Here is a 27,151-nt window from a genome sequence, read left to right on the forward strand (position 1 = left end):
ATTTTAATGCAGGATCAAGTCATTTTTGGTCTTTGAAAAAATCTTTAAAATCCATGCGTATGGCCTTAAAAAGGATGCGTACAAATCCACGCCTAAGGATCTTTTGACTCTTGAAAAATCTTAAAGGCTGTTTTGGTGCCTAAAAAATCTTCCTCAAAATAAATGCTTAAGGCTTTTGAGGTCCTTGAAAAAATAAACCATAATAGAAACCATTTTATGGATTATTTTTCAAGGACCTCAAGAGCCTTAAGCATTTATTTTGGGGTAGATTTTGAAATAATTAATAAACACTATTTATACACGCTTAAGATTCCGTTTGTATCCCAAAAAATCATGAGTAAAACTTTTTTGGTCCTTGAAAAAAAATTCTTTGGTCCTTGAAAAAAATATTCTTCAAATTGAAGCTTTACCTCTAAAACTTTTGGGAAAATAATCTTCTTTACAAATCCACGCTTAAAGCTCTGGTAGGCATTAGGACTATAAGTTTGAGACTCTCAGAAAACATATTTTTAAAACTCATCTCTAAGGCTTTTTAGGACCGTAAATAATAAGCTTAACTCCCCAGGATTAGAGCTCGGTTGGTCCTTAAAAAACATACCTGTAAAACACACTCTTAAGAAAAATTTTATTTTAAATAACTCAAGTTTGGGCCTTTTTTGTCCTAAAAATGCAGGGCTAGTTGCTGATAGTCCTTAGGATTTATAAGTTTGAGACTCTGATGAAAACATATTTTAAAAACTCTTCTCTAAGGCCTTGTAGGACCCTAAATAATAAACTTAACTCCCCAGGATTATAACTCGGTTGGTCCTTAAAAAACATGCCTTAACAACACACCCTTATGCTTAGGTTTCGCTTGAAAAAATATTATTTTACAAATTCAAGTTTAGGCCTAACTTGGTCCTAGAAAAAATGCAGAGCTTCTTACTTTTAAAATTATATTCTTATTTGGCCCTGTTGCCATGTTTTCTCTTACTCCTATTTTATTTCCTGGTATCGAAAGTGATATATTTGTGCTTCGAAGAATTATCCTCAGCCTATAACTTACCCTCATTAATCATTCAAATGAAATTTGATGAGCCAATTATGAATTTATTTATAAGTTTTGATGGCTCGTGCAGGAGCAGCAGGACACATGTGTCCTGTTCTCCATATAAGAAATCCTGAAATTCATCTGAAAATTATTTAATTAGAACACATTTGCTCCGTATGCTACAGGTAGGTGGGTGTGAGCGAAGCTCATTGTGACCTGTTTAATTGTTTCCGCTAAGTCTGCTCACTCTCGCTCCTCTCCTCGTCCTGGTCGTCTTGGCCTCTCATTAACATCATCTTTTAAGTTTTAATGGAAGACTGTTACAGGATTACAAGTGCCAGGGAAGCAGGGGGCAGGCAGGCAGGCACGTGTCCAGCTACTACTTATAATTGTACAATCAAGTGTTGTCGATGAGTTTGAACTTTGTGAGTGGTCCTTGTTGGTGCTGTTGATGTTCCTTTTTCCAGTTCCTTTCTTAACGAGAATGAGGTTTAATTGAGTTGCTTTTGCCTGTTGTATGGAGGGTATATTAAGTTTGTCATTCCGTTTGTAACACCTCGAAATATACATTTTAGATCCCACAAGGTATATATATTCTTGATCAGCATAAAATTCGATGTCGATTTAGCGATGTTCGTCCATCTGTCCTTCTATCCGTCTCTCCGTTTGTGGAAATCACTCTAGCTTCCGAACGAATTGAAGTAGATTGATAAAATTTTACTCAAATGTATAATATGTCTGCAGGACTTTTGGTATTGAAAATTGGCCATGTAGGTCCACGTTTTGGTACAGCCCCCATATAACGGTACCTCCCGATATTCGGTATTTTTATGATTTTAGCGACATTATTAACCCGAATTGTTTCAAATTTGGTATTTGATGTTCGCAGTGGATACTACAGGCTATGACAGAAAATTGTCTGTGCAGGTCTACGTCTTCGTATAGCCTCCATATAAGGGTACCTGCCGATATTCGGTATTTTGATGATTTTAGCGATATTATTCACCGGAATTGTTTCAAATTTGGTATTTAAGGTTCGAAATGAATACTACAGCCTATGACAGAAAATTGTCGGTGCAGGTCCACGTCTTCGTATAGCCCCCATATAACGGTGCTCCCCGATATTCGGTATTTTGATAATTTAGCGATATTTTTCACCGGAATTGTTTCAAATTTGGTATTTGAAGTTCGTAATGGATACTACAGCCTATGACAGAAAATTGACTGTGTCGGTCCGAGTCTTTGTATAGCCTCCATATATTCCCCGATGTTCGGTAATTTTATGATTTTATCGACATTTTTCACCGAAATTGTTTCAAATTTGGTATTTGAAGTTCGCAATGGATACCACAGCCTAAGACAGAAATTTGTCTGTGCCGGTCCACGTCTTCGTATAGCCCCCATATAAGGGTACCTGCCGATATTCGGTATTTTGATGATTTTAGCGATATTTTTCTCCGGAATTCTTTTAAATTTGGTATTTGAAGTTCGTAGTAAATACTACAGTCTATGACAGAAAATTGTCTGTGCAGGTCCATGTCTTCGTATAGCCCCCCATATAAGGGTACCTCCCAAAATTCGGTATTTTGAAGATTTTAGAGTCATTATTTAACGAAATTGTTTCAAATTACGTATTTAGAGTTCGTAATGGAAATAACAGTCTGTGACGGAAAATTGTCTTTGCAGGTCTTCGTATAGCCCCCATATAAGGGTACCTCCCGATATTCGGTATTTTGATGATTTCGGCGACAATATTCATTGGAATTGTTTCAAATTTGGTATTTGAAGTTCGTAGTGAATACTACAGTCTAAGACAGAAAATTGTCTGTGCAGGTCCACGTCTTCGTATAGCCCCCATATAACGGTACCTCCCGATATTCGGTATTTTTATGATTTTAGCGACATTGTTAACCCGAATTGTTTCAAATTTGGTATTTGATGTTCGTAGTGGATACTACAGCCTATGACAGAAAATTGTCTGTGCAGGTCCACGTCTTCGTATAGCCACCATATAACAGTACCTCCCGATATTCGGTATTTTGATTATTTTTGTGACAATATTCATCAGAATTTTTTCAAATTTGGTATTTGAAGTTCGTAGTGGATACTATAGCCTAAGACAGAAAATTGTCTGTGCCAGTCCAGGTCTTCGTATAGGCCCCATATGACTGTACCTCCCGATATTCGGTACATTGTTGATTTTAGCGACATTATTCAACGGAATTCTTTCAAATTTGATATTTGAAGTTCGTAGTAGATACTACAGCCTATGAAAAAAATTTGTCTGTGTAGTTACACGTCTTCGTATAGCCCCCATATAAGGGTACCTCCCGATATTCGGTATTTTGATGATTTCGGCGACAATATTCATTGGAATTGTTTAAAATTTGGTATTTGATGTTCGCAGTGGATATTACAGCCTATGACAGAAAATTGCCTTTGCAGGTCTACGTCTTCGTATAGCCCCCATATAAGGGTACCTGCCGATATTCGGTATTTTGATGATGTTAGCGATATTTTTCTCCGGAATTGCTTCAAATTTGGTACTTGAAGTTCGTAGTGGATACTATAGCCTATGACAGAAAATTGTTTGTGGAGGTCCTCGTCTTCGTATAGCCCCCATATAACTGTACCTTCCGATATTCGGTATTTTGATGATTTTAGCGATATTTTTCTCTGGAATTCTTTTAAATTTGGTATTTGAAGTTCGTAGTAAATACTACAGTCTATGACAGAAAATTGTCTGTGCAGGTCCATGTCTTCGTATAGCCCCCCATATAAGGGTACCTCCCAAAATTCGGTATTTTGAAGATTTTAGAGTCATTATTTAACGAAATTGTTTCAAATTACGTATTTAGAGTTCGTAATGGAAATAACAGTCTGTGACGGAAAATTGTCTTTGCAGGTCTTCGTATAGCCCCCATATAAGGGTACCTCCCGATATTCGGTATTTTGATGATTTCGGCGACAATATTCATTGGAATTGTTTCAAATTTGGTATTTGAAGTTCGTAGTGAATACTACAGTCTAAGACAGAAAATTGTCTGTGCAGGTCCACGTCTTCGTATAGCCCCCATATAACGGTACCTCCCGATATTCGGTATTTTTATGATTTTAGCGACATTGTTAACCCGAATTGTTTCAAATTTGGTATTTGATGTTCGTAGTGGATACTACAGCCTATGACAGAAAATTGTCTGTGCAGGTCCACGTCTTCGTATAGCCACCATATAACAGTACCTCCCGATATTCGGTATTTTGATTATTTTTGTGACAATATTCATCAGAATTTTTTCAAATTTGGTATTTGAAGTTCATAGTGGATACTATAGCCTAAGACAGAAAATTGTCTATGCCAGTCCAGGTCTTCGTATAGGCCCCATATGACTGTACCTCCCGATATTCGGTATTTTGATGATTTTAGCGATATTTTTCACCGGAATTCTTTCCAATTTAGAATTTGATGTTCGTAGTGGATACTATAACCTAAGACTGAAAATTGTCTGTGCAGTTCAAATTCGTGTCAATGTCGTTCCAAATGGTGGAGGGTATTCAAAGTTCGGCCCGGCCGAACTTACAGCTTTTTTTACTTGTTTCTTTTCAACTTATATTTACAATTTTCCTGTTTGCATTACAAAAAACCAAAAAAAAGATGTTGAGGCTTTCAATCGAGTTCCAACTTACTCACACATGCATGCTTGCTGCGTATGTGTGTGGAATTTTGAATTATGGCCTCGTTTTATTGTCCAGGTGCTGCATGTTAAATGATTGCCTTTTATGGCTTTAAGTTAATTGTATTTCCTTTACATGGAAAACACTTAACGACTTTCATTTATGTACATTAAATGATGCCATTACTATGATTTATGGCATCCTTAGCACAAGGATAATAACCGAACACACAAGCGAAAGCAAACGAGGAAACAGAAAAAAAAAAACGAACTGACAATGACCCTTTTTCTAATATCGACGTTTTGAAGTTTCATATGAAACGAAACCAAAAAAAAACAACAACAACTGCGAAATACTAAGCTCCTTTTCAATAATATTTAAGGACATGGAGAGGTCGAATGAGGAGTGGATTAGCTACTCCTTTCTTCCCCCCAAATAAATTGAAATTTCTTCCCCAACACGAATTGGTTTCACAGATTGTAGCCATAACCAGCCATGTTGATGAGAGTGGTACTAAAGAAGTAGCCATACCCCCCTCTCCCTCCTCTCTCCGCCACTGTATATCTAACCAAAAATTGTAATTTGATTGTGTGTGTGTACAAACCATAAGATCTGTCTCACAAGAGCTTGGCCAATTTAATTGTTAATTTTATTTCTTTAATTAGAATAGATATTCGAAGCTCTCCTTCATATCGATCAAAATTATTTCTGGGATTTACTGGCAAATCTCAAAGGAAAATTCTGCACAAATATTTATATTTCCAAATTACAAGAGAAAGCTATTAGTCAGATGAGCAAAGATGGGCATATGTGTGACCCACAAGGGTAGCCCTCTTTATGGTGCAGCTAGAATATCAATCATGTAAATGTTCTGGATATTTATGATGTTCAGGGTATTTATAAAGACTTGGGTTTTATAGGCAATATTTTTTCAAGGATACTTACTCAAGGACCAACAGAGCCACATATATGGATTAGGATTAACTGACCCACATATGTGGGGGTGAAAAAATAAATAAAAACTCTCCTAAAACGAAATTTTTGGATTTTTTTAAACAGCAACTCGGAGCTACAACTATGACTTATCACAAAATATGAAATTTTGAAGGGCTTGAAGGACCTTAAGAGGGTATCTTCAATTATTATTTTTTTAAGGTGCCAATAGACCTAACTTAGACATTTAAAAAAAATCATGAGCCTTTAAGCCACAACCCTGTTTTTTTGGGAAACGTTTTTATACCCTCCACCTTGGAAAGGAGGGTATATTAACTTTGTCATTCCGTTTGTAACATCCTTAAATATTCGTCGTAGACCCCATCAAGTATATAAATTCATAATCATAAAGTATATAAATTCATGAAAATGAGATATATCGGTCCATGTTCTGGTAGAGTCCCCATATAACGGTACCTCCCGATATTCGGTATTTTGATGATTTATGCCACATTTTTTCATGGATTTGTCTGAAAATTGGTATTTGTAGGTCATAACGGGTCCCTGTGCATGTGGCAGAACATTTCATGTATAGGTCCACGTTTTGGTATAGCCCCCATATAAAGGTACCTCCCGATATTCGGTAATTTGATGATTTTTGCCACATTTTTTCACGAAATTGTCTGAATATTGGTATTTGTAGGTCATAATGTGTTCCAGTTCCGGTGGCGAAACATTGCATGTATGGGTATATGAATTGGTATAGCCCCCATATAACGGTACCTCCCGATATTCGGCATTTCAATGGTTTTTGCCACATTTCTTCTAATGTTTCCTTTACCCTAAGGTGGAGGGTACTAAAAGTTTGGCCCGGCCGAACTTAATGTTTTTTTACTTGTTTTCTAATAACGTGAACTATTTAAAAATATTTTTTTCCAAAGACCAACAGATTTGGTCAAAAAAAAGCAAAGACTTAGTCGTGCGGGCCCTACCCTACAACACTACAATATGTTGGAAGAACCCTTATGTCCAAAGCCATATTTGAAGATTTTGTATTTTGAAATGAGCACTGCCCAGATGTTACCTTTAGTTTTTTTTTTCCAGGGGCATCAGCCCAATATAGGGTGAGATAAAAAAACTGCAACAAAATCAAATTCCATAATTTTTACATTTTTTTCTTTAACTTTATTGAATGAAAGCAAAAAATGTCGGAAATAGCATCAAATTTTAGAATAAGTTTAGATTTTTTCGAATTGGTCACCTTTGACACGAATAATGGCCTTCAAACGGCCAATGAAACCGTCACATGCTGCCCGAATGTTGCTCTGCGGAATGTCCAAGGTCTGAGTTTGACCATAACATTACGATGTACCAATTTTGGACCGAATCGGACACTCCCTTCGAGAGTTATCGTGTGCACCAGTCAGATAGACGGATGGACGGGCGGACATCTCTAGATCGACTCCAAATGAGGCACGTTTTCCATGAGGCACGTTTTTGCCTTCTGTAGACATATGGCTAAGGGTATAAGAAAAGATAATCAACAGAAACAAGGATTTTTTAAGGATTACTTTTTCAAGAATCTTCATACGTGTTTTCTTTAAAAAAAAGTATGTCTTCAAGAACCTAAAGAAATATTCAAGGACATTGATTTTATCGTGCTTTTAAATAATTATATGGAGAGTATACATTTATTAATGTTTTTTCAGGGATCAAGAAAAAAATCTTCAATTAACAGCATACCCTTAAGCCTGTATGTTATATATATTATTTTAAGAACCCAAGAAAAAAGATTAACAGAGCCTAAAATTTGGATTTTTAAAAATATTTTTCAAGGACCAATAGAACATTTTTCCAAGAGAAACCGATCTCTAAGCTGCACTTTTTAGAAAATATATTTTTAATGAATTTTTTTTTAATATTTTTCTAAGCACCAATGGTGGATTTTTTTCTAGGACCAATAAGTCCTATTTTCCCAGTTTTTTATGTAAATATTTTTCAGAATTAATAGGTCCTAGAAAGAAAAAATTTTCCAGGAGCAACTAGGCGTGAATTTAAAATAAAAAAACACATTTTTCAGGATCAATGAGCCCTAGGCGTGTTTTTCTAAAAAAAAAAATTTTCAAGGACCAAAGAAAAACTATTTAAGGACCTCGGATGTTTAATATTTTTCTAGGACCAAAGAAAAAATATTCAATGACATTGGATCATCAACAGAACCTTAAACTGGAATTTTAGGAATATTTTTTGTCACCAACCAATGGCTTATTGGACGTGGACGTGCACGCGGATTTAAGCTTGATGGAGGTGGATTTAAGCGTGGGTTTAACAAATTTTTTCCTTGGTGGAATTTTAGGAATGAGGGAAAAGTGTCCTTAAGAATATTTTTTCCAGAAACAAAGACTTGTGGGCTTGAGTTTTTTGAAAATCAAATATTTTTTTAAAATATTTTTTTTCAGAAAATCTTGAAAATTAAAGATTAATTCGTTAATTTTTAAAGGCGCCTTTTTTAAAGACCAGCCAAAACTATAGTTCTAATCGAGAATTTGACAGGTATTTTTCAGGAATTTACTGAGGCTAAATTGCGATTTTTTCAAGATCATGGTTGAAGATCAAGAGAACCCCACTCGTAATTATACCCTACACCACAAGGTGGTCAGGGTATTATGTCTTTGTGCATTTGTTTGTAACAGGCAAAAGAAAACGAGATAGACCCATAGTTCCTTTTGATGATCTGCATAAAATCACATTCTGAGTCGATTTATGCATGTCCGTCCGTCTGTCCGTCCATGTATTTATGTAAACAAACTACAGTTCGTATTTATTGGTCTATCCATATGAAATTTTGCACAGATCATTCGTTTGGCCCAAGGACGAACCCTATTAAAATTGGAGATAATCGGTAAAAATTTAGATATAGCTCCCATATAAATCTTCGTCCGATTTGCTTTTTATTGTGCACCAAACGTGTAATATCAAGCCGAATAGTATGGAATTTTGCACATATAACCAAATTAGGCCTGTAGATAAGTATGCCAAATTTGATCGAAATCGGTTCAGATATAGCTATAGCTCCCAGATATATTGTTCTTCCGATTTGTTATTTTTGTCCTCCGCAGCCGTAATATGCACTCTGTAACAACAATATTAGGGGAAATTTAGCAAACACAGCTCAGAAATATTTTTACCAAATTTTATCGAGATCGGTTCAGATTTGGATATAGCTCCCATATATAACTTCGTCCGATTTATCTTTTATTGTGCACCAAACGTCTAATATTTGTCCAAATGGAATGGAATTTGGCACTTACGACCGAAACGAGTCTAGAAGTTAGTATGTCAAATTTGGTGAAGATCGGTTCAGATATAGCTATAGCTCCCTGTAAATTGGGATCAATTAAAAGACCAAACGTCTTTTCCGTTTGAGCGTTTGTAAGACACTGAATTTATTTATTAAAAACATTTCTTAAGAACTAGTTGTGATAATATGACTTAACCTAAATTATAACTAAGTGTAAATGAGAGAGAGAGAGAGAGATAGATACCAACCGTACACATGCATATGCACCATGCCACCATAAACCTTAGGGGGAGGTCATACACACGCATAGCTATCTCACATGTGGCAAGCAAACATGCTGCACTTGCTTATCAGTCTGAGTAAAGATTACATCCCATAATCTAACTCCACCATAACACATGCAGCAATTGAAAATTCTGTATTATTTATTTCTAACTCGAAGGTCTGCTCACCACATTTTCTTATCTTATTTCATGTGGACTGTATTAAGAAGATCCCAGTTTAACAAATCCCTCTCATCTACACTAGGTAGCCCCGCTATTCTCTTTTATTATAAAAACATGTTCACTTATCCGTGAACATTCTTGGCAGGGGCAAAAATACATATAAAATATAAAAATTACAAATATGAACAATAAAATAGATCTAATAGAAGTGACATTTTAAGAGAAAAGAAGTTAAGTTATAACACCCAAGTAACTCCTCCATCTTTCCAGCCTGTTTCTCTTGAACATCCCACCTCCTTTATCTGCCGGCTTCAATTTCCAGGCTGAATCCATTTTATGTGTTGTTTTCTTTCTGTGACCAAAGTTCTCATCCTTCTCTGGCAGCGCCATCTTACCGACTTTGGACAGTTTATCGTTCCAGTGTTCATAATTTTCTGTCACACCGGCTTGTATTTTATTCGCTGCACCACTTCCACTAGACATCTTGATCACAACTTGACCGTCTTCTAGCATCTTATTATTCCAGCGACGCAGATTGCTTTTCTTCTTAGTTTTCATCTCGCTGGCAAATAGCTTATCTTCGACTTCTTCCAATCTCCCTGTGTCCAGTTTTCCAGGGAGCTGTTCATCTACCTTTTCAAAAGTTGATTCTCTTTCGGCAATTGGGTCTTCCATATAAACCTCTTCAACCATCATATCTTCGTTGATATTGACCACTAATTTTGCAGCCAATTCATCAGCCTCGATTTTGGATGCTTTCTGCGATATGAACAACACTTCCTTAAGTTGCAATATTTCAGCCTCCAGCTGAAATATCCTTCTTTCTTTTTCTTCACCAGCTTCAAGATTTGCAGCCAACCCGTCACGTTCGGTTGCAGCTGCAAGTCGTTCTCTTTTTGCACAAGACAACTCATCACTAAGTTGTCTTATTACCGCCTTCAACGCCTTGCCCTCGCGTTCTGCCTCCTGGTTAGCCGCTCGTAATTTGTCCTTTGTATCCTCGGCTACACACACAGCATTTTCGAATTCCTCTTTCAAATTCGAGACAAGTTTGAGGGCATCTTCCTTTTCATCTTTCTGTAAAATCAAGGCAAACTCCATTTCCTTCATATCACCTTCCATTTTTCTCATTGCGGCTACCGCTGCTTCGCGCCCCTCTCGCTCGACGTCCAATTTGGATGTTATGCAGGCCACTTGTTTCTTCAAGCCAAGGACTTTCTCTTTGGCCTCCACATTAAGAGCCTGCGTGACTTTAAAGATGATCTTAACATCTTCCAAATACAGCCTCGCTGTCCCATTCGGCTGACTTGCTCTGATAGCAGCGGCTAGTTTGGACTTCTTTAGAAGCATCTCTAAAAATCGCCTATGAACGTCTGGATACAATATTATGTCTCTTGCCGCGTCCATAATTTTTTCTTTGGCGAAGTCAAATACGCCTTCTATGGCTTCTTCCGTCTTTAAGGTACTCATTATTTCCATAATTGTACCCATCATTTCGAGAAGAGTGGCAGCCTTTTCCTTTATTTTCATCATTGGCGGCCGTTTCACCGATTCGTCTTCCTGGGCATATGCATCACCCCTTCTGTCTGAAGATTTCAAATATGAAGCCCCCTCGGTGTGCACCGCCACCACAGTCTTCTGTGCTGAAGTCTCCATCTGACTCAGCATCCTTTTATTTGGCTTATAAATCTCTTCTGTATGGGAACAATTCCAGCTGTAGTTTTAGCTCGGTAATTTTCCACTCTTGAAGACCAATTTTAGCCTGACAGAATTTCCTCGATGTTAAGGCAAATTCTTCAACATTTATCCTCTACCTATCCGGCTCGAAGGACCAATGTAAAATTGGGATCATTTAAAAGACCAAACGTCTTTTCCGTTTGAGCGTTTGTAAGACACTGAATTTATTTATTAAAAACATTTCTTAAGAACTAGTTGTGATAATATGACTTAACCTAAATTATAACTAAGTGTAAATGAGAGAGAGAGAGATAGATACCAACCGTACACATGCATATGCACCATGCCACCATAAACCTTAGGGGGAGGTCATACACACGCATAGCTATCTCACATGTGGCAAGCAAACATGCTGCACTTGCTTATCAGTCTGAGTAAAGATTACATCCCATAATCTAACTCCACCATAACACATGCAGCAATTGAAAATTCTGTATTATTTATTTCTAACTCGAAGGTCTGCTCACCACATTTTCTTATCTTATTTCATGTGGACTGTATTAAGAAGATCCCAGTTTAACAAATCCCTCTCATCTACACTAGGTAGCCCCGCTATTCTCTTTTATTATAAAAACATGTTCACTTATCCGTGAACACTCCCACATATATTGTTCATCCGATTTGTCATATTTGTTACCCACAACCGTAATATGCACTCCGTAACAACGATATTCAGGGAAATATATCAAATACAGCCCAGAAATATCTTTGCCAAATTTTATCGAGATCGGTTCAGATTTGGATATAGCTCCCATATATATCTTTATACGTTCGAATTTAAAAGATACAAATGATTCGGCATATTTAATCCTTTGAACTTTAAATTATAATTATAATCATAGCGTTTATGATTTAATTCTCCCATAAAAACTTTTAATTATTATGTGGAGATCTACTAAATTAGCAAAATGGCTTAGGGTATCATAAATTCGGCCTCACCCGACTTTAAGACTTTCTTTACTGGTTTTCTATTGTTTTTAGCTAGGATTTTTAAAAAAAATTGGGAAAAAAATTAGAAAATATTTTTCCAAGGTCTTTAAAACCACTTCTTCTTCTTCTTTATATTGAAATATGTATTTACTTTCCAATTCCCCTTATGCTTTACCCCGAAATTTAATATAATTTCAGATAATAACTTATTGGAAAATCATTTACACTTTATTTTCCGTTCAGATCCTTTTTTAATATCCTCCAATGGCGCGAAGAAAAAACTCTCATTAATATAATTCATATTTTTTTATTGATTTCATAAGACCCACTCCCCCCCGGAGTGCAAAAAAATCCCTTGAATTATTTATTCAATTGAATTCTGTCTGCCGCTTTATAAGAAGTTCTTCCTTTTCAATGCTGATGTAAGAAGGATTATTGCATTTTTTCTTCTTCGTTTCACCAACACGTTTTCTTTCTTCTTAGACAAATCTGAGAATCATCCTTTTCTTTATGCATTCCGAATAATTTTTATGATTGCCTTTTTTTTTTGGGCTTAAATAACGCCAAAAGCCCCATTTTCAAAGGAAGCCCTAAAAGCGAACAGCAGCAACAACAACAACAACTATGTAAACGCCCACTATTCGACTCATGTCATTGGAAAAGTAACTCTCTAATAGAGTGGAATAACAAATCTGGAAATTCGTTGCTGTTGGTTGGTTGTCAAGTACCAGTCAGTCAGCTAGTCAGCCAGGCAGTCAGTCATTCATTCAGCCATTCATGTGAGAAAATAGAAACATAAAATATTGGCTGTCAGTAGGTAACGGTGTCTCCATGTGTGTGTGTATGGGTGTAGGTGTGTGAGTGAGTTTCTTTTTTTCCGAAACATTTTCCAATAACGATTTGATGAATGACTTGAACAACTTTTGCCAAACATGTGCCAACTGCCAACAGACACATACACACCTTCACACATACTCCCCCGAACAGCTTGCTACAGATCCCAAAGAGATAGACAGTTACATAGATGCCGTGATGGTTAGGAGGGGAAAATGGATTTTTTTTGAATAAATCAAAGCTCATCTTAGCTGTGAAAAAAAAAACAAAATAGCAGCAACAACAACACCATCATTGCTTAATGACTAACAAAAAGAGGGAATAACAAATTCCAAATAAAACGAGGAAAAACTATGGCAAAATGTTCAATGGTGCTAAAAATAAACTACTCCCCTCGACAGTTGTCGTTTTTTGTAAATTTAACCAGAACCACATTTTCCGCGCCATGTCATGTCTTTGGCCCCTTGCTCTCTCGCTTTTTCCCGCCTTCCGCTCATCACTTATGCATAATCACAATTTTGTTCAATTTTGAAATGGGGTCTAACTACTACAAAGCATATTCAATCACATCCCTCTTCAAGCTCGGCGCATTGCTTCGCAAGGACATCAACAAAATTCGCTCTCTCTCTCTCAAAAAAAAAAAAAAACACCAACCATTTGAACACTCTCGGTTAAGTACATAATTTGAAAAGTTTAGAAAAAAAACGAACACTTTACTTAAACCCCCCCCCCCACTCCTCCTCCTTAGCTGACAATACTCCTAACCACTTACACTCACAATCGTCATCCACCAGACAAATACATTTAAATTCCTAGGCCGTAGGCAACATCAAAATGCGTAAAAGGTTTCGTTTCTGTAAAATTTAAATTTAAATTGGTTTAGTCCTAAGCAAATCTATTTCGACATCGGGCATGGAAAATTCGTAATAACCCAACATCTTCCATGGAAAGAGAGAAAGAAATATAAGCAGAGCACAAAATGAAAAACATGAACAAATCTAAGGAGAGGAAGAAAAAGGAAAAGTGTTCTACCTATGGAAAAATAGGAAATTTGGAAATTTTTTTCTGTTTATGGAATCCTATTAAATATAAAAAGATCGACAGAAATCCTGCTTCAATGGAAGATCTGTTATAGGACAACTGTATACGGAAGGAATGAGTTATGTCAATAGGAAGATATTCTGTATAGAGAATACCATTGAAGGGTCATCTATAGTCCTATTCTCTCTGTAGACGGTCTTCCCAGGATCTTCTATCTACAAAAAGTCCAAAATGGACCACAGACAGACTTTGAAAGATACCCTTTCAATCAATCAGTAAAATCCATTTAAAAGGACATCAAATTTTGAAGACCTGTAAACGGTCTCCGGTGTAAAGAGTTCCTATGAGATATTTGTTAAAATAAAAATGAACTGCAAAAGCCCTTGCGTTTCTTGAAGACATCTGAAAGACCTTATGTGTATAGAAGGCCTGTAAAAATCACCGATCTATCAAAAAATGATTTTCGGTATTCGAGGGTCTATAAATGGTCTTCTGTCTACATACGGACTATTAAACCCCTTGTGTCCATGGAAGACTTGTAAAGGAATTTTGGTCTTTTGAAAGATATTCTAATGTTTGTAAAAATTAAGAATAGGGTATTATATCCATAAAAGACCTACGAAACCCCTGACGGATTTTCCTTTATTTTGGATTTTTAAAAATATGTTATTAAGGTCCAAAGAGCTCTTTTTCAAGGACCAACAGAGTGGATTTCTAAAAACATTTTTTAATATCCAATTGGAAAATATTTAGAAACACATCGCCTTCAGCGAGGATTTCTAGAAAAATTTTTAATGGCCAATACAATGCCTTAAGAATGGATTTTTGGAAATATTTTTAGGGGCAATAAAACAGGTTGTGAAGGACCAACAAGGTAGAATTGAAAAAAAAATTGAACAATTTTTCGTAGAATTAAAAAAAAATGTTTGGATTTTGGATATTATTTCCAAGGACAAAGGGCAATTTTTTACAGAACAACAGCGGGGCTGTCTTTTTAAAAATTTTCATACATTTTCAGTCCGAACAGGGTGGATTTTTAAAATAGTTTTTTTTTTTAAAGAACAAAAGTGCCTTAATCAAGTTTTTACGCTTAAAGTCCTGTGCGTCCTTATTAAGCTCGCTGAAATCCACGCCGAAGATTTTTTTTCGTCCTGAAAAAAATGTTTGACTATCTACGCTTCAGGTCCTGCGTGTCCTTAAAAACCTTTCATGAATTCAACAACTAAGATTTTGTAGGTCCATTAAATATTATTGTTTGAACATCTACGCTCTAGGTTCTGTTGGTCCTTGAAACTAATTCTAAAATAAGGTTTTCTTAAAAAAAATATTTTTTAAAAGTACACAAATAAGTTTCTCTTGATAAAATATTTTTTTGAATCAATCAATATCAACGCCTCAGGTTCTCTAAAAAAAATATTTTTTTCAAAGTCCACGCCTAAGGTTCTCTTGAAAATGTTTTTTTTTTTTTTCAAAATCCATGCCTAACGTCCTCTTGAAAAAATATATTTTTTTCAAAGTCCACGCCTAAGGTTCTCTTGAAAATGTTTTTTTTTTTCAAAATCCATGCCTAACGTCCTCTTGAAAAAATATATTTTTTAAAAATCCACGCCTAACGTTCTGTTGAAAAAAATTAAAAATCTGCGCCTATGGATCTCTTGTTAAAAATATTTTTTTCAAAGTCCACGCCTAAGGTTCTCTTGAAAATGTTTTTTTTTTTCAAAATCCATGCCTAACGTCCTCTTGAAAAAATATATTTTTTAAAAATCCACGCCTAACGTTCTGTTGAAAAAAAATTAAAAATCTGCGCCTATGGATCTCTTGTTAAAAATATTTTTTAAAAATCCACGCCTATGGTTCTTTTGAAAAAATACTTTTTAAAAATTCCACACCTTAGGCCCTCCTTCAAAAAAAAAAAATTTTAAAAATCCACGCCTATGGATCTCTTGACAAAATATATTTTTTTTCAAAAATCCACACCGATGGATCTCTTGAAAAAATATTTTTTTTAAAATCCAAGCCTATTCTCTAGAAAATATATTTTTTTTTAAAAATCCACGCCAATGGATCTCTTGGAAAAATATTTTTTTAAAAAATCCACGCCTAAGGTTCTCTAGAAAAAATATATTTTTTTTTTAAATCCACGACAATGGTTCTCTTGAATTTTTTTTTTTTAAATCCACGCCCAAGGTTCTCTAGAAAAAATATTTTTTTAAAAATCCACGCCTAAGGTTCTGTTGTAAAAAAATATTTTTATAAAAATCCACGCCTAAGGTTCTCTTGAAAAAAATATTTTTATAAAAATCCACGCCTAAGGTTTTCCTGAAAATTTTTTTTTTAAAATTCACGCCTAAGGTTTTCTTGAATTTTTTTTTTTAAATCCACGTTTAAGTTTTTCTTGAAAAAATATTTTTTTAAAAAATCCACGCCTATGGATCTCTTGAAAAAATATTCTTTTAAAAATCCGCGCCTATGGATCTCTTGAAAATATATATATATTTTTTAAAATCCACGTTTAAGTTTTTCTTGAAAAAATATTTTTTTAAAAAATCCACGCCTATGGATCTCTTGAAAAATATATATATATTTTTTAAAATCCACGTTTAAGTTTTTCTTGAAAAAATATTTTTTTAAAAAATCCACGCCTATGGATCTCTTGAAAAAAAATATATTTTTTTTTAAATCCAGGCCTATGGATCTCTTGAAAAAATATTTTTTTAAAAATCCAGGCCTATGGATCTCTTGAAAAATATTTTTTAAAAATCCACGTTTAAGGTTTTCTTGAAAAAATATTTTTTTTAAAAATCCACGTTTAAGGTTTTCGTGAAAAAATATTTTTTTAAGAATCCACGTTTAAGGTTTTCGTGAAAAAATATTTTTTTAAAAATCCACGCCTAAGGTTTTCCTGAAATTTTTTTTTTTAAATTCACGCCTAAGGTTTTCTTGAAATTTTTTTTTTAAATCCACGTTTAAGCCTATTCTCTAGAAAATATAATTTTTTTTAAAAATCCACGCCAATGGATCTCTTGGAAAAATATTTTTTTAAAAAATCCACGCCTAAGGTTCTCTAGAAAAAATATATATTTTTTTAAATCCACGACAATGGTTCTCTTGAAAATTTTTTTTTTAAATCCACGCCCAAGGTTCTCTAGAAAAAATATTTTTTTAAAATTCCACGCCTAAGGTTCTGTTGTAAAAAAATATTTTTATAAAAATCCACGCCTAAGGTTCTCTTGAAAAAAATATTTTTATAAATATCCACGCCTAAGGTTTTCCTGAAAATTTTTTTTTTTAAATTCACGCCTAAGGTTTTCTTGAATTTTTTTTTTTTTAAATCCACGTTTAAGTTTTTCTTGAAAAAATATTTTTTTAAAAAATCCACGCCTATGGATCTCTTGAAAAAATATTCTTTTAAAAATCCACGCCTATGGATCTCTTGAAAAAATATTTTTTTAAAAATCCACGTTTAAGGTTTTCTTGAAAAAATATTTTTTTAAGAATCCACGTTTAAGGTTTTCTTGAAAAAATATTTTTTTAAAAATCCACGCCTAAGGTTCTCTTGAATTTTTTTTTTATAAAAATCCACGCCTAAGGTTATCTTAAAAAATATATTTTTTAAAAATCCAGGGTTAAGTATCTATTAGTCCTTGAAATAATAATCTATTTTTAGGACTCTAGGTACATCGTTAAAAAAAATTTTGAACAATCTGGCTCTGTTTATCCAAGGAATCAGTATGTTCATGAAAAACTACTCGTTAAAGATTCCTTGATATTAGCCCTGAAGATCCTTGTGCATTGTTATGTAAAAAATTCTTTAGGCTATGAAAAACAATATTTTTTGAATTGCCTGTGGAAAGTTTGTTGCCTATTGATCCCCTCTTATCTCTTTTCCATAGAGGACATAGTTTCAGATCTTCTTTCTCTAACCTACCTTAAAAATTCTACTAAATTAAAAAAATTCAACCCCCTTTCCATTTTCCTCACGAAAAACAAGCAAAACATTTATTGGAAAATTGCCTAAAGAATTTCCGTCCGTCTGTCTGTCATTCGTTAAAACATGAACAAATTACCTTAATAAAGTGCGACTAATTGAATTTAAAGAATCTAATTAAAATAATCTAATGCGCATTTAAATTCAAAATTCAGGCTGGGAGAAAATTAAAAATACGATTTCCACGAAAAACACACACCATTTATCTTTTGGCAGTCGGCATTATTTTGATTGAATGGAAATTTCCAAATTAACAAATAATTAATCTTTCACGGACATTTGCAGAAGCGGAGAAAATTTGCAAAATATTCATATCAATCAATTTATATTCAAACAAGCCCCACCGCCCGTCTCTCCCCACCCAATATAAAGCCCCTATATCGAGCCTAATGATCTTAAGATATTAGTTTCATTAAAAGCCGACAGAAGCCGAGATGAAATCAAGTGAGTGAGTGAATGAATGAATGAATTTTTATGACCAGTATTATTGAGTTCCTGTTGTATCCTTAGAAGTGCTTAAATCCCTGAACATTTCTCTGAAAAGAAGAAAAATAAAAAACAACAGCAACAACAGCATCAAATCGAGTAGGAGATTCCAGGCAGAATATTTGCATTGTGATTTATTTTGCAATTTGTTACAGTAGCTGTGGAAATAGCAACAGCACCCGCATAAGCCTGGGTAGTTGGTATTTTTTTAAGTTCTTCCTCCTCCCTTCCCACACGCACCCACACACATACACAGCCACTAATCTGCCCTTGTTACAATACCAATACAGTTATGTTACATTGTTCGTAGACCTAGATTACAGTCAATTGAGGTACTTTAGTCTTACAAGCATTTCGCCCCCGCCTCCACCTCACCCATTTCCATTACAGCAATCAGTTGCCTTTCACTTGATGTCTTCCCATGTCTCTCTCTATCCATTAGGCATTAGTTAGCATTTGAAAATGTTGTCGTCAAAAGAGGAGAAGAAAAAAACAACAACGAGAAGCAAAAAAAAATCACTTTACCAAAGTGCCTGTATTTCCGCTTCTCCATAAACAGGCGACATCAAGAAATGCCAATTTTCTAATAAATGAAAATGTTGTTAGCTGTTGTTTTTTTGCCTCTTAGTAGGAGACATTTGAGTTTTTTTCCTACCACCCTCACTCCTCTCCCTATTTCCTATCTTTCCCTTAGTTCTTCTGTTCTGCCATTCAGTTGTTATTATTGTTGTTGTTAGTTCTATTCATTCATCACGTACACATCGTTTCAATGCCCCACAAAGCTCTACACACACACACACCGAGAGATAACCAACCAAAGAAATTTAACAATCAAAATCAATTAGAATGTCGACATTTTATTAAAAGCCAGGCCAGAATTGAAATGATGGTCAGACGTATCGTTAGAATTCTCTCTCGTTTGGCTTTTGTGTGGTGGAGTAGGCCGAACTGTGAGGGTGGGGGTTGGCAGTGGAGAATTTCATGTTGGCTTTTAAATTTATGACAGACTGCAGTAGGTATATGAGAAGGAAGAGGGTGGAAGAACAAGGAACAAACACAGCCACAAACGTGGATTTTTTAAAGAACATTTTTCAAGGACTAACAGGGCCTTAGAATGAATTAACGGAATATTTTTAAAATGAACAACAGAGTGTGGATTTTTTTTTCAAAGACTAAGAGGGCTCATAAACGTTTTTTAAGAACTTTTCCAAGGACCAAAAGACCAATAAACGTGGATTTTTTAAGAAATTTTCTCAAGGACCATCCGAGCAATAAACGTGGATTTTTTAAAGAATTTTTATCAAGGACCAAAAGGCCAATAAACGTGGATTTTTTAAAGAATTTTTGTCAAGGACCATCCGAGCAATACAGGTGGATTTTTTAAAGATTTTTTTATCAAGGACCATCCGAGCAATACAGGTGGATTTTTTAAAGAATTTTCATCAAGGACCTTCTGAGCAATAAACGTGGATTGTTTAAAGAATTTTTACCAAGGACCTTCTGAGCAATAAACGTGGATTTTTTAAGGAATTTTTATCAAGGACCATCCGAGCAATACACGTGGATTTTTTAAAGAATTTTTATCAAGGACCAAAATGCCAATATCCAAGGATTTTTTAACCAATAAACGTGGATTGTTTACAGAATTTTTATCAAGGACCAAAAGGCCAATAAACGTGGATTTTTTAAAGAACTTTTATCAAGGACCAAAAGGCCAATAAACGTGGATTTTTTAAAGAATTTTTATCAGGGACCAAAAGGCCAATAAACGTGGATTTTTTAAAAAAATTTTAACAAGGACCAAAAGGCCAATAAACGTGGATTTTTTAAAGAATTTTTATCAAGGACCAAAAGGCCAATAAACGTGGATTTTTTAAAGAATTTTTATCAAGGACCAAAAGGCCAATAAACGTGGATTTTTTAAAGAATTTTTATCAAGGACCAAAAGGCCAATAAACGTGGATTTTTTAAAGAATTTTTATCAAGGACCAAAAGGCCAATAAACGTGGATTTTTTAAAGAATTTTTATCAAGGACCAAAAGGCCAATAAACGTGGATTTTTTAAAGAATTTTTATCAAGGACCAAAAGGCCAATAAACGTGGATTTTTTAAAGAATTTTTATCAAGGTCCTTCTGAGCAATAAACGTGGATTTTTTTAAAGAATTTTTATCAAGGGCCAAAAGGCCAATCAACGTGGATTTTTTTAAAGAATTTACATCAAGGACCAAAAGGCCAATAAACGTGGATTTTTTAAAGAATTTTTATCAAGGTCCTTCTGAGCAATAAACGTGGATTTTTTTAAAGAATTTTTATCAAGGGCCAAAAGGCCAATCAACGTGGATTTTTTAAAGAATTTACATCAAGGACCAAAAGGCCAATAAACGTGGATTTTTTAAAGAATTTTTATCAAGGTCCTTCTGAGCAATAAACGTGGATTTTTTTAAAGAATTTTTATCAAGGTCCTTCTGAGCAATAAACGTGGATTTTTTTAAAGAATTTTTATCAAGGGCCAAAAGGCCAATAAACGTGGATTTTTTAAAGAATTTACATCAAGGACCAAAAGGCCAATCAACGTGGATTTTTTAAAGAATTTTTATCAAGGTCCTTCTGAGCAATAAACGTGGATTTTTTTAAAGAATTTTTATCAAGGTCCTTCTGAGCAATAAACGTGGATTTTTTTAAAGAATTTTTATCAAGGACCAAAAGGCCAATAAACGTGGATTTTTTAAAAAATTTTTATCAAGGACCAAAAGGCCAATAAACGTGGATTTTTTAAAGAATTTTTATCAAGGTCCTTCTGAGCAATAAACGTGGATTTTTTTTAAAGAATTTTTATCAAGGGCCAAAAGGCCAATCAACGTGGATTTTTTAAAGAATTTACATCAAGGACCAAAAGGCCAATAAACGTGGATTTTTTAAAGAATTTTTATCAAGGTCCTTCTGAGCAATAAACGTGGACTTTTTTAAAGAATTTACATCAAGGTCCTTCTGAGCAATAAACGTGGACTTTTTTAAAGAATTTACATCAAGGACCAAAAGGCCAATAAACGTGGACTTTTTTAAAGAATTTACATCAAGGACCAAAAGGCCAATAAACGTGGATTTTTTAAAGAATTTTTATCAAGGTCCTTCTGAACAATAAACGTGGATTTTTTTAAAGAATTTTTATCAAGGGCCAAAAGGCCAATCAACGTGGATTTTTTAAAGAATTTACATCAAGGACCAAAAGGCCAATAAACGTGGATTTTTTAAAGAATTTTTATCAAGGTCCTTCTGAGCAATAAACGTGGATTTTTTTAAAGAATTTTTATCAAGGTCCTTCTGAGCAATAAACGTGGATTTTTTTAAAGAATTTACATCAAGGACCAAAAGGCCAATAAACGTGGATTTTTTAAAGAATTTACATCAAGGACCAAAAGGCCAATCAACGTGGATTTTTTAAAGAATTTACATCAAGGACCAAAAGGCCAATAAACGTGGATTTTTTAAAAAAATTTTATCAAGGACCAAAAGGCCAATAAACGTGGATTTTTTAAAAAATTTTTATCAAGGACCAAAAGGCCAATAAACGTGGATTTTTTAAAGAATTTTTATCAAGGTCCTTCTGAGCAATAAACGTGGATTTTTTTAAAGAATTTACATCAAGGACCAAAAGGCCAATAAACGTGGATTTTTTAAAGAATTTTTATCAAGGACCAAAAGGCCAATAAACGTGGATTTTTTAAAGAATTTTTTTATCAAGGACCAAAATGTCAATATCCAAGAATTTTTTAAAGAATTTTTATCAAGGACCAAAATTCCAATATCCAAAGATTTTTTAAAGAATTTTTATCAAGGAGCAAAATGCCAATATCGAAGGATTTTTTAAAGAATTTTTGTCATGGACCATCCGAGCAATACACGTGGATTTTTTAAAGACTTTTTATCAAGGACCAAAATGCCAATATCCAAGGATTTTTAAAGAATTTTTATCAAGGACAAAAAGGGCAATAAATGTGGATTTTTTTAAAGATTTTTTTCCAAGGGCCAATAAAGGATATATTCATGAAACATCAGAACCACCATCTTGGACTTAAAAAATGTACAGGCCTTCAGTCCCAAAATTGTGGATTTTTCAAGGACGTTAAAACCCATAATCGTGGATTTAAGAAAACAATGACTGTGAGCTATAATCGTGGGAATTACAGTTTTTTTTTATAATCGAGGATAATTGTGAATTTTTAAGATAAATTGCCAAATGGCTATGAGATAAATTTTCCAAGGAATATACAGGCTACCGGCTACTTCGTCGGCGAAAAGTCCACCTTTTTTGAGAAAAAAAATCCACGGACTTTTTAAGGTATAAAAGGCCTATGTCAGATCTTTTGATGATTATTGTGTTTAAAATGTTTCCTGCAAAATGTCTTCTGTCATAAATAAGGGCTATGAAATATACGGATGGTTTGACAAACTTTTGACATAGTTCTTCACAAATTTCTATACATAATAAACTAATTCTTTCCTGGTCCTCTCGTAGGTAAACAATAAGGAATATTTTTCACGACTTCCAAAGATACAATATGACAGACTACAGAGCGTATTTATCATATAATACTATCATAGTCTTATCGAAGTAACGGTTTTGTCCTCTAGGTCTCCTTGGACTAAATCCGTTTCAGGACATTTGGAGTCGATATAGGGGTGCTCATCCGTCTATCTGTCTATAGACCTTTCACAATTGTCTTTCACAACTCTCTTATAGAGAAAAAAAAAATTACTTGTCTAACTCCTCTCATTTCAATGGAGATCCACTTCTCCCTCGTCTATGGACAGAAAGTCATTCTCATGTCTTCTGTGAACAGAAGTTTTTTTAGAGATCTTCTAATAAACACGACTATTCTTCATAAATTTTCGACACATTTTATTCCTAGGACACATGTTCGCATCCAATTCCAAAATCTATTTTCAATTCCAATTTTCCAATTAATTTTATCTACAACAACTGTTCATATATCAAAAGAAAATTGCATTAATCTGCCTTCAAAACATTTCTCTTTCCAATTTGGCATTCACAGAATGCTCGTTCGCTGGCCTAGCCTTGCTTCCCTACACCTCCCCCCCCCCCTTCGTAAACACCCAAGTTTAATTAGAAGCTGTCTGTAATCAATATGACCTTTTCAAGAATTTCTGAAATATTGTGTAGCATGGCCGAGGTTAATTGAATCGCAAGCGAGAGTCTGACAATTTGTTAATTAATCACCAGATTTTGGATAAATATCGCAGCATATTTTGCAGCAGCGTTACGCTTTTTCTTTCGTCTTTCCTCGTTTTTGTCATCTCCCTCCCTTGTCTCTCTCGCTTGCCCCTTATTATTATTATTGGCATCTTTGTTTTAATCTTTTATTTGTTAATGATTTATGCTTTTGGCTTCCGTTTTCATTTCGTTTCGTTTCGATTTTTCTGGCGAAGGCTAAATCTCCGTTACACAAAAATATAATTTCCAATTAAAAATTTCCATTCACTTTCATTGAGTCCGCAGATAATCTCATTGCGATACAATTCTCTACAAGTGGCACTCTGACTTTGTGTTGTTCTCTCTAGCTGTGTGTATGCGTGTGTGTGTGTGAGTTGAATAATTATAGCTCATAATGAGTCTTAATAGGGGGGAGGGGGAGGTTCGCCTTATGGCAAATAAAATCTCACCAACAATCAATCAAAATTATAGGTCGCTTAAAATTGTGACATTATGTGCATGGCTGTGTCTGTGCCTGTGGCTGGGCCTGTGTTTGTGACCAATGACAGCCATGTAATGACGTCCTTTTTTGGCTTTTAACTGTCATGGCAGTCGTAAAGGAGAACAAGCGGTTGCTTGATTTTCCTCAAGACAAGAAGCCAAGGTTTTCTGCTGGGTTAAATGGTTGTAACTGACAATATGAATGTCGGCCGACTCAACCTGTCTGGTCGCCTCTGACTGTTTGCATGTCTGTCAATTTGCGGCATGGCCTGGCAAAGCAAGGTACACACAGAGAGAGAGAGAGAGAAAGTGAATGGCTGACCTTTATCATATTTCTCGCTGCTCTATGTTTTAAGTAATTATAGTTCTTAAAAGGACTTATTAAAGGACTTATTATATGAAATTATGTACTTATGCAGAATATTATTATTCTCCGCCCCTCTCTCCCTCCGCTGTCACTCTTTCTCACAACAATTTTCTTAATAAATAACCTCATTCCTCTGTGAACCCAATAAATTCTTAACAACAACTACCGGACTTTTTCGCCATGGTCTTTGTTTTCCCCCACCCAAGTAGCTCTCGAAAAAAACATAAAATGTTCTTTAGTTTCATTTCACTTCAGCTTTTTTTCTTTCTTCATCGTCTTTTGCTTATCCTTGTTTGTGGTTAGCGTCTTATTTAAATTGTTGTTGGTGTTGGGTATTGTTATTTCTCCTCTCGCCTCTCTCTCTCTCTCTCTCTCTCTCTCTGTGGCTCTTCATTGTCGTTTCATTAATATTTACCCATCAAACTCTGTAAACTTTTTCAAGTGGATTTTTGAAATTATTAATTAACTGGATTTGGATGTTGGCAGAACATGGGAATGGGGAAAGCGTTCCTGCTGCTGTTTCTGATGATGATGATGTAGACACGCACGAACTGTTTCCACATTTCATTAACAGACCCTTACACAAATTGTTCATTTTTAATTGTGTTTTGGACAATGGGAAAATTAAAACTAGCAACAGGGTGTATGTATCGGCAACAGGATGTATATTGGGGTGGTCTGGCGAAAAAAAGAACCAAGAAAAAAAAATAACAAAAACAAAAGGAAAGGGGGGGGGGGAATCTTCAATCTAAGACAACAGTTCTATTTATTCGTGGCAGATTTCGTTGGAGGTCTTCTTCTATCTCAAAAGAAACTTTCTACCTCTTATATATTTGAGATCGGGAGAAACGCTCTTCTCTCTCTTTAATAGAAAAGCTCTCGAAAGAGATTTGTTATCTGTACTGGAAGAGGAGATCAATTACTCCTAGAAAAGATCGTACGAAGAAGTCAAGAGTATATGAGAGCTGTGAGAGAAACCTACTCAATATTCGGCCGAATTTGGTTTTCTCCGTCTCCGATGAGAAAACATTCGTTGTCCGGCAGTTTGTAAACAAACAAAATGATCGTGTTTACTTGCCAAAGAGGTCAGCTGAAAATATGCACCTTCGGATGCAAGGTTGGCCACCAGAAAAATATTCTGGAGGGTGCATTAAAGCCTTGGGCACGAAAACATATTAGACGCAGACCTTGGACATTCCAACAGGACCATCATCACCATCGCACTCAGCACTCGCCACCCTTGAATACTTACAAAATGAGGTTCCTAGCTTCATTTCCAGCGCACAATGGCCACCAAAATCTCCGGATACCAATCCGCTGGACTATTGTGGCTGGAGTATTTTGGAAAGCAAGGTTGGCACTAAAAAATACCAGAGTGCCGATCACATCAAGCAAGTGCTTCGCCGAGAATGTGCCAATGGCAGAGCAACATTCGGGCAGCGTGTGACGGTTTCATTGGCCGTTTAGAGGCCATAAATCGTGCCAAAGGTGACTAATTCGAAAAAATCTAAACTTATTCTAAAATTTGATGCTATTTCCGAATTTTTGCTTTCTTTCAATTAAATTTAAAAAAAAAAATTAGAAATTACGACCGAAAATTCCACATATAATTTTTAAGGCTACTATGAATTTCCTTCTATGAAGTCAAGGCGTGGATTTTTTAAAGATTTTTTAAGGCCTCTATGAATTTCCTTCTATGAGGTCAAGGCGTGGAATTTTTAAAGATTTCTTAAGGCCAAGATTTTTTAACGAATTTCCTTCTATGAAGTCAAGGAGTGGATTTTTTTAAAGATTTTTTAAGGCCTCTATGAATTTCCTTCTATGAAGTCAAGTCGTGGATTTTTTAAAGATTTTTTAAGGCCTCTATGAATTTCCTTCTATGAAGTCAAGGCGTGGATTTTTTAAGGCCTCCATGAATTTCCTTCTATGAAGTCATGGCATGGATTTTTAAAAGATTTTTTAAGGCCTCTATGAATTTTCGTTCTATGAAGTCATGGCGTGGATTTTTTAAGGCTACTATGAATTTCCTTCTATGAAGTCAAGGCGTGGATTTTTTAAAGATTTTTTTAAGGCCTCTATGAATTTCCTTCTATGAAGTCAAGGACTGGATTTTTTAAAGATTTTTTAAGGCCTCTATGAATTTCCTTCTATGAAGTCAAGGCGTGGATTTTTTAAGGCCTCTATGAATTTCCTTCTATGAAGTCAAGGCGTGGATTTTTTAAGGCCTCCATGAATTTCCTTCTATGAAGTCATGGCATGGATTTTTTAAAGATTTTTTAAGGCCTCTATGAATTTTCGTTCTATGAAGTCATGGCGTGGATTTTTTAAGGCTACTATGAATTTCCTTCTATGAAGTCAAGGCGTGGATTTTTTAGAGATTTTTTAAGGCCTCTATGAATTTCTTTCTATGAAGTCAAGGCGTGGATTTTTTAAAGATTTTTTAAGGCCTCTATGGTTTTCGTTCTATGAAGTCAAGGCGTGGATTTTTTAAAGATTTTTTAAGGCCTCTATGAATTTCCTGTTTATGAAGTCAAGGCGTGGATTTTTTAAAGATTTTTTACGGCCTCTATGAATTTCCTTCTACGAAGTCAAGGCGTGGATTTTTTAAGGCCTCATGAATTTCCTTCTATGAAGTCAAGGCGTGGATTTTTTAAAGATTTTCTAAGGCCTCT

General features: G+C 34.9%; 2 protein-coding genes across 3 annotated transcripts in view; one reads left to right on the forward strand and one right to left on the reverse strand.

Annotated features, from left to right (window-relative positions):
• Positions 1–27,151, forward strand: part of LOC101900902 (limbic system-associated membrane protein) — a 239,433-nt gene that overhangs the window by 126,066 nt on the left and 86,216 nt on the right. The window lies entirely within an intron of this gene.
• LOC131807223 (myosin heavy chain, non-muscle-like) lies at positions 1,337–11,050 on the reverse strand. Its single transcript, XM_059132313.1, has 2 exons — positions 9,676–11,050; positions 1,337–1,500 (listed from the first exon to the last, which is right to left on the reverse strand). The coding sequence occupies exons 1-2, from the start codon at positions 11,048–11,050 to the stop codon at positions 1,337–1,339; spliced, it is 1,539 nt and encodes a 512-aa protein (XP_058988296.1).

Source organism: Musca domestica, unplaced genomic scaffold (genome assembly GCF_030504385.1).
Source record: "Musca domestica strain aabys unplaced genomic scaffold, Musca_domestica.polishedcontigs.V.1.1 12, whole genome shotgun sequence".
Classification (NCBI taxonomy): Eukaryota; Metazoa; Arthropoda; class Insecta; order Diptera; family Muscidae; genus Musca; species Musca domestica.